This window comes from Cucumis melo, chromosome 4, assembly GCF_025177605.1.
Source record: "Cucumis melo cultivar AY chromosome 4, USDA_Cmelo_AY_1.0, whole genome shotgun sequence".
Lineage (NCBI taxonomy): Eukaryota > Viridiplantae > Streptophyta > Magnoliopsida > Cucurbitales > Cucurbitaceae > Cucumis > Cucumis melo.
Window position 1 is genome coordinate 3,478,078 of NC_066860.1, and position 13,050 is coordinate 3,491,127.

General features: G+C 32.3%; 2 protein-coding genes across 7 annotated transcripts; one reads left to right on the forward strand and one right to left on the reverse strand.

Annotated features, from left to right (window-relative positions):
* Positions 1-4,005: 4,005 nt before the first annotated feature.
* Positions 4,006-6,877, forward strand: LOC103503839 (vesicle-associated membrane protein 711). 2 transcript variants are annotated; one of them, XR_007820220.1, is made up of 5 exons: positions 4,060-4,501; positions 5,108-5,298; positions 5,677-5,840; positions 6,341-6,479; positions 6,603-6,877. XR_007820220.1 is itself a non-coding variant. In XM_051083670.1 (4 exons), the coding sequence occupies exons 1-4, from the start codon at positions 4,285-4,287 to the stop codon at positions 6,426-6,428; spliced, it is 660 nt and encodes a 219-aa protein (XP_050939627.1). In that variant the 5' UTR covers positions 4,006-4,284; the 3' UTR covers positions 6,429-6,877. The 2 variants fall into 2 exon arrangements, 1 of the variants encoding a protein (XP_050939627.1); XM_051083670.1 differs by having other exon boundaries at positions 4,006-4,501; positions 6,341-6,877.
* Positions 6,878-9,629: 2,752 nt separating this feature from the next.
* LOC103503840 (protein FAR1-RELATED SEQUENCE 6-like) lies at positions 9,630-13,050 on the reverse strand. Of its 5 annotated transcripts, none has more exons than XM_051083671.1 (4): positions 12,862-13,050; positions 12,202-12,296; positions 10,058-11,695; positions 9,630-9,968 (listed from the first exon to the last, which is right to left on the reverse strand). In XM_051083671.1, exons 3-4 carry the CDS (start codon positions 11,693-11,695, stop codon positions 9,948-9,950), a joined length of 1,659 nt encoding a protein of 552 aa, XP_050939628.1. In that variant the 5' UTR covers positions 12,202-12,296; positions 12,862-13,050; the 3' UTR covers positions 9,630-9,947. The 5 variants fall into 5 exon arrangements, with proteins under 5 accessions (XP_050939628.1, XP_050939629.1, XP_016903601.2 ...); XM_051083672.1 differs by having other exon boundaries at positions 12,202-12,308; XM_017048112.2 differs by having other exon boundaries at positions 9,630-11,695; positions 12,202-12,291; positions 12,862-13,049.

A 13,050-nucleotide genomic window follows, 5' to 3' on the forward strand; every position in this document is an offset into this window, starting at 1 on the left:
CGAGCGACAGAGAAGGATCCGTGACATGCCATATGGGGACTCAATTTTGCTTCCGCGTTTATGTTTCAGTGTTTTAATATTCCGTTTTTAATGAAAATTTATTCTTCCCTCGTTTCAAAAAGTGTCTCTTGTCATTGTTTTTTTTAGTAACGACCTCAGCTTAGTATAAAGAGTTGGGTCGTTACAATACCATGTGACATTAAATTATAAATTTATAATCCAACTAACTTTCTTCAAATAATTACTGAAATATATATTACCTATATGAATTTGATTTTTCTACTCTCTCTCTATATATAGTGAAAAATAAAAATTTGGTCTAATTATTACGAATTTAGGTAAATTTATATTGGCTCAAAATAAAATTAATAATATATTGTCGATGGCAAATTAAAAAAAAAAAAACAATAATAAATAAATAAATAAATATATGTATATATATCGAATTAGATGTTTCAAGTTGGGATGATCAATCAAGCAAATGGAGAAAAGGGTTTAGAATGAATTTCGAGTTTGATATTTGTTCGTGTAAAATTATAATTATGTGTCTATAAGAAGGATGAAAATAATGTTAATAAATAAAGAGTTAAATAATTTGTACATTTATTTACGAGAAATAATGATTTATATTATATTTACAAAATTCTTAAGTCAATTTAAGAACTTTTTGTTATTTTCGTAAATAATTTTAATTTTTATTGGTAAAATATTATTGAAATTTATGACATTTGTAAAATATTATTAAGAAAAATCACTAAATTATTACTTACTATCTGAGTCATTAAATCGATATTTTCAAGACAAAAGTGTATTGAACAATGGATTAAAATTCAAATATCAAGCCACGTTTAGTAGCCATTTTATTTTTTATTTTCTAAAATTAAACATATAAACAATACTTCTATCTTCAAATATATCTATTTATTGTCTATATTTTTATTGATGATTAAAAAACCAAACCAAAATTTTAAAACTAAAGAAAAAAAAACAATTTTTTAACTGTCGTGGAAATTAACTATGAATTCAACTATTCTATTAAAGAAAATATATGAAAAGGAAATAAATTTAATTTAAAAAAAAAAAAACAATGAAATACCAATCTCACTACATGTATCTCTTAAAACTTATATATATATATATAAAAGTGTTGTGTTATTATTTATTTGAATAAGTCACTGTTGTTGTTTTCTTGTATCTTTGTTTTTTTACAGATTGAGGATGAACATTATCTCATGAGATAATAAATTTGTAAGGACTTCTATTCTTTTATTTGACTTGGAATTAAATGATAATTGATATTTGTAATTATAGGATTTATTTTTAGTGCTAAAGAAAAAGTGCATATAATTAGTGATAACAGATTTTCTTTTCTTAAAAATAAATACAAAATTCTTTTTTTTTTATTCATTATATTCATATAAAAGTAAAAAAAGAAAAAAGAATAATCTAGATGTCCGATATAATTAGTTGGGTGGAATACATCTCGGCTTGTGTTCGAATGCTTTGAACTTCTTGTCTAACGCTATAAATAATCAAGTACGAGGATCTTGTTGTTTGACTATTCATAATTTTTGTATTCATGATTCTAATATACTATGTAAACTCCCTGATTCTAATGCTGTTGTATCATATTTCGAAACGTATATCTTATAAAACTATTCTCACTGTATCTCTCGATCATAACAAACTACGTATATTTATGTTTATACCTATTTTTACATTTCTATATTGATTTTGTAACAACTTGGTTCGGTTATCGAAATAATTTAACATGTTTTGCTTTTGTATTTTAGCTATAAAGTTATTTGACTAAAAGAAGAACAAATTTCAAGATATTATCTTTCTTCACGAAATGCAAATGCAAAGTGGTCTCTTCTTCCTTCCCTCTTTTTATTAATGGATGCTAGGCAACAAAAATATTAACAAAATTGTATATTATTATTATTTTTGAAGTTCGATGTCTACAATAATTTAAGTCATTCAATTCTGCAGTGATTAGTCTAAATATTCAAATTGAGATTTTTATGTGTTGTTCTAAGTGGTTGAGAGTTGTTCTTATATAGAGAACTATGTTGACTGTTTTCTTTATAAACATTTTGTTTAAGTTTTCCTTTTGTGTTAGTGTTAAAATGCTATGAGTTTTTGTATTTGATCTTGAGCTATGAGATCCTCTATCCTTTTATTCGGTATATCATCTTTGCAAACAAAATATATACATATATTATTATTATTATTCATAATTTAACACATGTTAAACGTTTTAAACAAAAATAAAAACGAGATCGATGAATATAAATTTTAATTCATATATATTTGTTAATAAGTTTTTTTTTCTAATTTTAAATTTATTATAATTACTAGTTTGCCGACTTTTTAAAGTATTACAATAACCTTCACAAATGAGTGAGTTCTAAGTAGTCCCATTAAGATCCTTGAAGCGTTATTAGCGATGGTACAAGATTTGGAAGTTTTTAAAATGATTATTTTGGTTATGGTTCTCTACCTCCTTTTGTTTGTATGGGGTCAGATCGTGTTGAGTTTATTAACGTTATTACACATAAGAACCAAGATTTGTCGAGGCTTGCGAGTTTTGGGAAGAAGGTTAGGTTGCTAGCCATTCCTATCTATGTATTATCTTTCTTGTGGTGTGCGTATTCTGCGAATGAAATAAAGCCCACCGGATGCAGCTTGAGTTGTGGTGTATTATTACGGTAGTTGGTTTGGTTTCTTGATTTTATGTCTTCTTATTAAAAGAAATAAATAAACCTTGAACAAAAGATCATATACTTCCAACAACTATACTCTCAAAAGATGATATAAATAAAATTATACATAAATAAATTCAATCTTCAATTATTATTTTTTTTTTTTGTTAATTTTACCTGATAAGTTTAATCGATCAATTACTTCCAATTTTTTTTTTTATAGATATACTAAACACAAAATTAAAGGTTTAATTCTTTTTAAAACCTAAAATTTTCATTTTCATGTTCAATAAATCAAATTTATCTATGGGACAAAATTTGAAGTTGAAGAACTCGTCAAAAAGAGAATTGATAAATTTACGCCTTGTTTGATAATTAATTGTCAGTTTTTAAAAGTTAATTAAGCATATAATTAAACAAACCTTTCGTATTCAATTCATGAATTTTTTATGCTTTATTATCCACTTTAAAGTTTTGCAAAATATAAAAAAAAATTTACTTAGTGAATCCAACCATAGTCTCACGTCAATTAGATAAGGAAGGACAACTATCTGTATTGGTATGAGACATTTTGGGATTATACCAAAAGTAAAAGCCATTGGATTATACCCAAAGATCAATTATTCTTAAGATAACGATCATATTAAAGGAATTTGTAGGAAACAATCGTAAATTTAAAAAACAAAAAACAAAATCATTATCAAATTGATCTTAGAGACTTATTACACACTCTTGGAAGTTCGAAGACTATATGGATACAAATTTCGAGTTTTTTTAATAGTCTCGTGGTGTCTGGTTTTTTTACAACTTTTTAACAATCATAACTCTAAATCTGACCCTCAAAATACTCCGTAATAGATTTTTCTCAAATCACTAGAGAGTAAGTTGGACAAATTTAGTGTAAAATAAAAAATTATTACTATGAAAATGTTTCTATCTTTAGCCTACATTAACTTACTTTATCAAGTCGTTTTTAAACATAACAAAATAAATTAAAATATTTACAAATATGGTAAAACATTATAGTCTATCTACAATAAACCATCGTACATTAAGCTTGTCATTTAAAATAATTTTATTATTTATTTTTTCAAAAAAATAATAGGGTAAATTGTAAGAATCGCTCCCTAATATATTGTGATAGTCGTAATTACGATATCATCAAACTTTTAGTAATAACAATTGGATCCTTACTGTTCTAAAAATGTTAAAATTGAACTCTCGTACTTACGACAAACGTAAAAATTGAATGCCTAAATGATAAAAATCGTAGAATTAGATAAGATGATTTTTTTGCAATTTGTGGGGAGGGAAAAGAAAAGGTGAAATAATTACAATCAACTTTCTAGCTAATTCCCGCTGTGTTGGCAAATGCTGATTTTGATTTTTTAAAAACCTAATTTCAATTCCTCTCTCTCTCTCTCTTCGATGATCTTCAACGCCTAAATTTCAAGCTGGCGTTGAGAGAATCAAGATCCTGATCTTCCCACCACGTACCGGCTGCTTCAATTCCACTCATCGACGTACTTTTTGCAGTCGATTTTATCCTAATAAATCCACCAACCAAATCATCTCTCTCATGGCGATAATTTATGCGCTGGTGGCAAGGGGATCGGTGATTTTGGCTGAATTTTCCGCAACTCCCACGAATGCTAGCTCGATTTCTCGCCAAATACTCGATAAGATTCCCGGAAACGATGATTCTCATGTTTCCTACTCTCAGGATCGATATATCTTTCACGTCAAGCGTACCGATGGCCTTACGGTGCTTTGTATGGCCGATGACACTGCCGGAAGTGAGTATCACTCTTTTTCTTTATATGAATTTCACACTTGTAGTGTCGTTAATGAGGTTTGCGCTGTTCAATTGAGTAGTCTTGTGCAAATTATTAAATAAATTTTTTTTTTAGATGGTGAATGATGATTATTTTGCTCTGTTTAGTCGGATCATGTAGTTCTACTGTACAGTATACCATTTATTTCTAAAATTGGCGGTAGACTGTGAGTAGAGCTTTATAGTCTGAAGACGGGGAGTAGGCAGATGTGCTTTGTTTTGTATGATTTAGTCGTTGTTTGTTCACTGTTCGCTATTTGTAATTATTGCTTGGTCTGTTTTGATGCTCGCGAAAAGACAATATGTGTGGAGTTTGGATGGCATTTGTATTATTGAACCTGGACGATGTTTTCCATCATTGTTAGTAACATCAAAACGATTAGTGTGAAGATTGTTGCTTCTTCGTAAAATACGCGGGCATGGGGAATAGAATGTTTTTCAATCTTTGTCGGCTTCGGACGACAAGTGAAGCCAATCGTCTTTGAAACCCTTACCCAACTCGTTCACACTGTCAACTACAATCAATGAGTTTTGAGTTGTACTGACAATGACAACCTATATTCTTCAGGGAGGATTCCTTTTGCATTCCTTGAAGATATTCATCAGAGATTTGTAAGGACATATGGCCGTGCAGTTCATTCAGCCAATGCTTACGGCATGAACGATGAATTCTCAAGAGTTCTGAGTCAGCAAATGGAATACTACTCCAATGACCCAAATGCAGATCGGATCAACCGGCTGAAAGGTGAAATGAGCCAGGTGATTATTTAAAATTCTCGAGTATTTTGTTTATGTAATCTCGCTGTACCTGAAAGCAGCTATTTTGCTCCTTGCACTTCACTTAGTTTAGGATGTAATGTAATGACATAATCTCCATACTTTCAATCTTGAGAGATGGGGAGAGAGCGGGTAATATACAGTGATGCATGCTGTAAGAATGTTCCTTTTTCCTTTAGTTTGTTATAGTTCTATTAATTATCGGTGATCGTTTAGGTGTGATTCTTCCAGGACCTTATTCTAATTTTCCATCGCCAATTTATGGCCACACTGTAATCAAACTCGAAATATTATTGTACTTAATGTTAGGTTCAGCATAATATCATGTCAATGATAACTAATAGTTATTGTGTTCTACAGGTGCGAAATGTCATGATAGAGAATATTGACAAAGTTTTAGAGAGAGGTGATCGATTGGAGCTGCTTGTGGATAAAACTACTAATATGCAAGGAAACACCATGCGATTTAGAAAGCAGGCTCGACGTTTCAGAAACACTGTTTGGTGGAAAAATGTTAAGCTTGTGTATGTTTCCTCCCCTTCTGAAGAATGATTCTGCACTCAGTACAAAAGAGTACACTAACGTAGGATTGTTCATGCATTTTTTGTATTATGCATAGCTCAACTAGATCATGTTTGTACCATCAACCTAGAATTTAGACGTTGATTCCCCCACGTCACATGTTCATATGCTGTAATTTGTCAACCGGTGCTAAACTGCTAGCGTATAAACTAAATTAAGAACTACATTACGGAAAGCATGATTGCTCTTAACCCTTCCACAACAACAGCAACAACAACAACAAAAAAGTTCCTAGTTGTTTCCTTGTTCAAAAAAAAAAAAAAAAAAACAAAAATGTTCCTACTGCCTGCCTTTTCATTCTCAGTGATTAAACATTTCTCTGTATGCTCTTCAGCTAGTGTAACTTCTGCTGCAACAAATTTGGATTAGAAAGCATCTAAACGTCTTAAAGATGACGATATTCTGCTTCCTACTTATGAAATAAATGCTTTAATTCTTGCAGGGTAATGCTGATAATCCTCCTCCTAGTGATTGCTTACCTGGTTTTGGCTTTTGTTTGTCATGGAGTGACATTACCTACCTGCCTATAATGACAACAGCAATTTGTCTTGGCCTTGTGATAGTATTTATACTTAGTTTGGGTTTGCTCCCTCTCTTGTTTTGCATTTGAGTTTCCACTGCTGTGTACTTTGCTCGTACACTAATTTATGCGATTCTATAAACTCAGCTTGTCTTTCTGCTCCCTGTATTCCTCATCATAATAGGGTGCTGATGATTTGGATTACATCTGTTCGTGTTTGTCTTCAGAAGCCATGGCCTTGATTGGACATTGTAAGTAAATTCCTTAAGATGAATTTGTAATCTTTTTATGCAGAGTGAAGCTTTAGCTTTGTTTGTCCACTGCAATATCTTTGATTCTGAAGGTCTCCGTATTTGATTTCTTTCAAAAGCCAAGTGCTATTTGGGCTTATTTTTACATTAGCAACTTTCACAATGGAACTACTTTTAATATTCTTTAAAAAGATATATGTTTATATAATTCTTCGTGTATTAGTATGTTTTAGATGAGATTTTTGGAGAAATTTTGTTTGTTGAATGAACTCATATTGTTGTGGGTAAGTACCATCGCTAATACATGCATGTCCGTTCGAGAGTTTCGGTCTTTTGAAATTTAAGCAAATTTTAATCTTCAATCTTGGTAAGGCTTTATTGTAATCTCGAGATTATTGACTGGAGCTTCAAACATTTTGTTGTAAATTTTTTTAATCTCTCCAAATGAATTGGGTAAGACTTACTTATGAATGTTTTTCATGATCCCATATGGGTCGGGCATATTTGTATAAATAGAAAGCCATCCTAACATGTACTAAATTTTTTTAACTTTTCATAATAATTTACAAACTATATTTGTTATTTTTAAATTTTAGATGAAAATTGAAACATAGAATTAATGTGGGGTGACTTTAGATAATGTGGTTGATGAATGAATATGAACTTCTAACCTCTTGGACTATAACAAGAGCACGTTACTTCATTATATTATATATCTTATTCAAAAGACATCTAGAGGTTATTATATTAAGATTATCAACTATGTCAAATTTTCTAGATCTTCAAATTTCTTAAACTAGATGCTAATTTTGACTGTTGTCTCAATCAACCATTTACCTTCAAAAACAACATTTGTAGAAATCAATGGACTATATCCTATGGCTAGTACTTTGAATGGAGAAAATACAATTTTCAAAATAAATAATTTGCACGATCAAAGTGTACAGATTTGATAATTGTTTGCAAATATCAATATATCTTACTTAGTTGATCATATATTTCTTTTAATTAGTTAAAGTTTTAGATATGACACCCATTACTATTTAAAATCGAGAGCCTTATTCTAAAAATACATAGTCTAATTTAGTAATGCTACAACCGTGCTACTATTTATAAGACAATTATCAATACTATTAAATAAACTTTGATATTGCTTAAAACCTCAAGGTAATGATTGTATTAATTTAAACTATAAGATTTCTTAAATGAATCAATTTAAACTCTCAATTGAAATTGCGTTGTGTAACTTTCACAAGTGTTTTAAATCATGAATGTGTAACTTTTAAGATTTTTTTAAGTAAAGAAAAACACAACAATAAATCGTGAATGTGTAACTTTCACAGGTGTATAAGACTGTTTTTAAGTAAAGAAAAACACAGCAATCAAATAGACAATATTGAGTTTTCATTCCATTTAAGTAAATTTTGATACAACTATTTGCTTAAGGTTCTAATCGATGTAGCCTCAAAAGCGTTTTAGAATGTAAGTTTAATGTTCTTCTATTTCTTAACCAAATAATTCTATGCATTACCTCCAAATAATCTCCAACTGTGAGGTCTCTATATAATATAATGATTCCATGAGGGGCCAAAGACTATAGCAATAGATAGTCTTCAAATTAGACGGCAGAGCAAAGACTATTATTCACCTTTCAGGACGTTGAGTGCTCTATGGGGGCAAATTGCAACAATTTATTGTCTCACCTTCAATGATAGTGATAAGAAGTGATGCAATATTAGCTCACAAATAACATATATATGTATATCTATTTTATATATATATATATATATACCCCTAGATGTGTCATTTTACACCTTCCAATATGTTTTAGACTCTTGATAATCATCAATCATGTTAAATTGACATTGTAAAAGTCTACATATGAATAGGAACTTATGTATCGACGATTTTCAAATATAATCCTAATAAAAGTTATGTATCGACTCACTTATAACAATTTATTAAGTTTAATTGAAAAAATTAAATGTTTGTGATATATTTATCAAACTAAATCTTAAAGAATGTATGGATTGATAAATTTATAAAAGTTAAGGATTTAAATTAATACAATTATTAGTTGGATATTTAAATTGATACTGCCCCTAAAATTTAAGTTTAGAGGTATAAATTAATATTTATGCAACAAAATAAAATGAAGTCGTAGAAGAAGGAAAATGGCCGTACCCCAACTAGGTAGCCTTGGAGAGACTACTGTATAATAACAGAGCTCTTGCTTAAACTTCCACAGAAAATTGTGCACATAAAGCTCCTCTATCACTCTCGTCTATACTGAGAAAAAGAAAGAATAATGGACAAACTAGAAGTCCGGACAGTCGATATACCAAAATGCAACAGTACCATTGCATATTAGAACTTAATGACACATACTAGAAGTCAGGATGGTCGATATACCAAAATGCTATATGTCAAGTGAGGTCGTAATTGCAGGTTAAGAAATGATTATTCAGTGTTTCTTATGTCATACTTACCTGATAACATGGAGGCAAAGTTCTGATTGGCTTAGCTCATTTCTCACGATGCAGACTGCAAACCTGCTTTTCGTCCCTCCCAATAGTGTGTCGTCCGAACGTGCATACCTGTTTCACTTCAACTCATTCCAACAATAATTCAGATATCTCACTTTTTGAAACATATAAATGAGACAAGCTTCTTCCATTATCATGATGAGTGGTAGGTACCTCCCTTTGACCAGTTTGGCAAGGGAGCTTTTAATGCAAAGGGCTGAATCATTATGTGTGGATATTGTACGTATTACATATTACATACTTGATACATACTTAACCCAATATTTTGGCATTGTCCAAATTGTTTACCTGCATTATGAATCAGTTTTATAGAGGGTCTCAACAGATACATACGAATCTAAGGAATGGTGATTGAGGGAGGGATGGAGAGAGAAAGAGAGAGCATAAACATGGCATCCATAGACAAGCATCGTCTTCACTACAGATCTTTGTATTCTATTTCACAATTACTTCATCAGAACAAATTATCCATCGTTATTTAGATCATCCTCTACAAGATTTAATTTATGTAATAACTCCTCCAATTCTTGCAATGCAAGCTTATAACGTTCTTGAGATTGTGCACCTTCTTCTACAACCGGAAGTGCAAAATTAAGAATATGACTATATTGGTATGTCGAACTATACACATTTGTATTACTTAACCTCTGATCTAGAGGATAACTGCATTTATAATCTTTACACCAGCGTGGCAGAATGTAGCGAGCTGGGATTTCTTCCACGCCGTTATAATTAAAAACATTTAACGCGTGCCTGCAAAGGTAACCTTTGTAGTTGAACAAACTGCAAATGCACCGAATGTCCACTTCGGTTGTCTCATACAATACCTCAAAAGATCTTACCTCTTTCTCATTTCCCTCAACTTCAATCCTTTCTTTGACAATGTAAGTTACTATAGGCCCATTTACATTGACCTGCCTTGTGTTGAAGCAAGAGTACATTCCTTCTACCTCAGATTGGAACTTGCTGAATATTTCTTTTGTGTACACCTTGGAGAGCTGCAACTCAAAATTACATCTCGTTTTCAACTCAACGCTTAAATTTCTTGACTCCAGATCTGCCACTGCTTCCTTATGGTATTTCCTATGGAGAGCAAGATCATATTTATCAACAAATTCCTTAAAAGATGTGTGTTTATGTAAATAGCCATCGAAAAACGCTTTGAAGCTTTCATTTGCACAGATAGGGACCAATCCTGCAAAAAATACGTCTTTTAAGTATACAGGAGCCCATAATGTCCGATCTTCGTACAGTGATTGGAGCCATTTGTTATCTCCAAGCCCATTGTGCTTGATCATATTAGTCCATGAAGTTTCGAATTCAGTTATCTTCAATGAGCTAAAAATGGTTTCGTTCAATTGGCTTCTCATTGTTTCATATCCTTCAAGTCCGCCCAACTTTTCTGGTATTCTTTGCATGATATACCACATAGAGTAACAGTGACGAGCTTTAGGGAAAACTTCAGAGACTGCAGCAAGCAATGTTTTATTTTGGTCAGTAATAATGACCTGTGGTGTGCGTCCCAGCATGCACTTAAGCCATGCCTTCAAAATCCAAACAAAATACTCCACTGATTCAAATCCAATAAAGCCACATCCTAGCAACACTGATTGTCCGTGGTTGTTCACACCAACAAACGAAATCAGAGGAATTTCATATCTGTTTGTCAAGCAAGTTGTGTCTATAGTGATTGTATCACAAAAGTAACAATATGCAGACTTGGACCGGGAATCTGCCCAAAACACATTCCTCAAATGCCCATTGTTGTCAAGATCCATCAAGTAAAAAAAATTGGGACTTGTCATTTTCATGCGGCAAAAATAATTATACAATGCATGACCATCCCCGTCTTTAAGTTCAAGGTATTTCAAGTGATCAACAGAACTGATACCCTCACTTTGGTCAACATCTGAGCTTCTATTACAACTGTTAAGAATAGTTCTTCTATAGAGCTTGATGGTATGAACTTCGGTCACAGGATGCAGCTGTGGCTGCGTTTTCTTTGCCGCAAGAATCATCTTTTTATGTGACTTGTAAAATCGAGTGATTTGTGGACTCACTGGATGGTTGTGTTCAAGCTCAACTTCAACTATTCTCCACCTTTCGATATCAATAAGCCTAATAATTATCATTGCAGGACAACCAGTCCTAGTTTCTGGCCTTGGATTGTTAGCTTCACTCTTTTTCTTGAATCCTGCACTGCTGCAGCTAAGTTTAGCTCTATATCGTTCTTTTTTCTTAGATCGAAACCACGAATTACTGACTCTGATGCCAAAGCCCACATCCTTAGCATAAATATTATAAAAGTCATAAGCCTCATCGAAAGAATTAAATTCCAAACCCACAGTTGGCAGTGGAGGATTCTTCCTTGACTGTGCTTCCCCAGATTCATCATTGTCCATAAAGGAACCATCACCATCCACCTCATATTCGCCACATTCATCGAAGATAGGCTCGCTATTAAGACAAACTTCCTCCATCTGAAAGAAAGATTTGACATATTTATGTGTTGGCAGTCATAGGCCATTGGCCATATTTAGCAACAGGGAAGAAAAGGAACTGAACTATTAAGAACAAACAAAACATAAGTTCAATAATTAAGTTTTGTGGTTATATATGGTATCATGAAATCCTTCATGAATCCAATCACACAGTGCCAGCCAACGTGTACATCAGCTAGCTGGAGAATTAAATAAATTTCTGCATACAACTGATGGCATTTACCCCATGTGTGTCCGTTGAGAAGTTTATTGTCATTATGCAGATATATATATAAGACCCGGTGATGCATGAGATTCAATATAAATTTGTTATATCCTTTGGCACACGAGACACTTGGGTTTGAGGAACTAAAGAACTAACATCTTGATAAATGGCCACGTACAACTGGACTCACTTCTTGTTTGTTGAGATGACATTCGTGAAAAGTTTCTCAGTTATTAGAGAAAAATCATGTAAGAACTAAGCATATAGGTAGAGAACTTACATTTCAGCCTGTTCCAGCCTTCATCCTTTAAACTCACCGCTTAATCCTCGTCTCCAATGAATATGAAAAGATCAATATCAAACTCCATGGCTAACCTTCAAGATAATCTAATTTCAATCCATGTAATTGTAAATAGTAGGCATTCATAGTACTAAATTTGCAAAATTTCCAATAACTTTATTTTCATTCAAGATAAAATCGCATTGTTTTTACCGCTAACTGCTAAATAAATCACCAACCTAATAAGCTTACGAAATTCTAATCTTCTAATAAAATAACTATAAGTACACATTTCAATTAGTCAGTTACCAAAGCAATGGACGTTCATGCGCTCAAGAATGCTAAATTACATCACCACGTCATGAAACTTGACGTGCAAGCATGAATTGCTGAATGACAGTCCATCTAGTAAACGAGACCAAATGTCGTAATCATTTCGTTTTATATGTTTGCCAACCTACAGGCTTTTCCGTTTCTCTTCCTCAACTAAAAAAATTCAACAAATGCAAAAGTTTACCCAACAGTTTTTCAAAATCATCCAAAACCAACGTAATTCATAGAGCCCTATGAGAGAAACGTGTCAGAAACCTTTTTCGACCAATTCAATGCCCTAATTACTGAAGTTATGCAGCTATAGGTTGAGAATGACGGTGATCTTACAGAATCGACGGAGAAGAACCGGCGGGGTACGGAATTCGCCGGAAAATTCGAAGTCCGATTGATCTACCGAGCTTGGGCCGCTTGAGAAGAAGAACGACTCACGGTGGAGCTCATGGAGGTCTGGGGAAATGGGGATTCTTTCAACTCAGTGAGCTGACACGTGGTCTACTATTACATTGTCATCCTATT

Excerpts from the sequence above, each read along its gene's own strand:
- LOC103503840 (XM_017048112.2), bottom strand. The coding sequence starts at position 11,695 with ATGGAGGAAGTTTGTCTTAATAGCGAGCCTATCTTCGATGAATGTGGC.
- LOC103503839 (XM_051083670.1), top strand. The coding sequence starts at position 4,285 with ATGGCGATAATTTATGCGCTGGTGGCAAGGGGATCGGTGATTTTGGCT. Across the intron at positions 4,502-5,107 it reads GGCCGATGACACTGCCGGAA|GGAGGATTCCTTTTGCATTC; the intron begins GTGAGTATCACT and ends TATATTCTTCAG. Across the intron at positions 5,299-5,676 it reads TGAAAGGTGAAATGAGCCAG|GTGCGAAATGTCATGATAGA; the intron begins GTGATTATTTAA and ends TGTGTTCTACAG.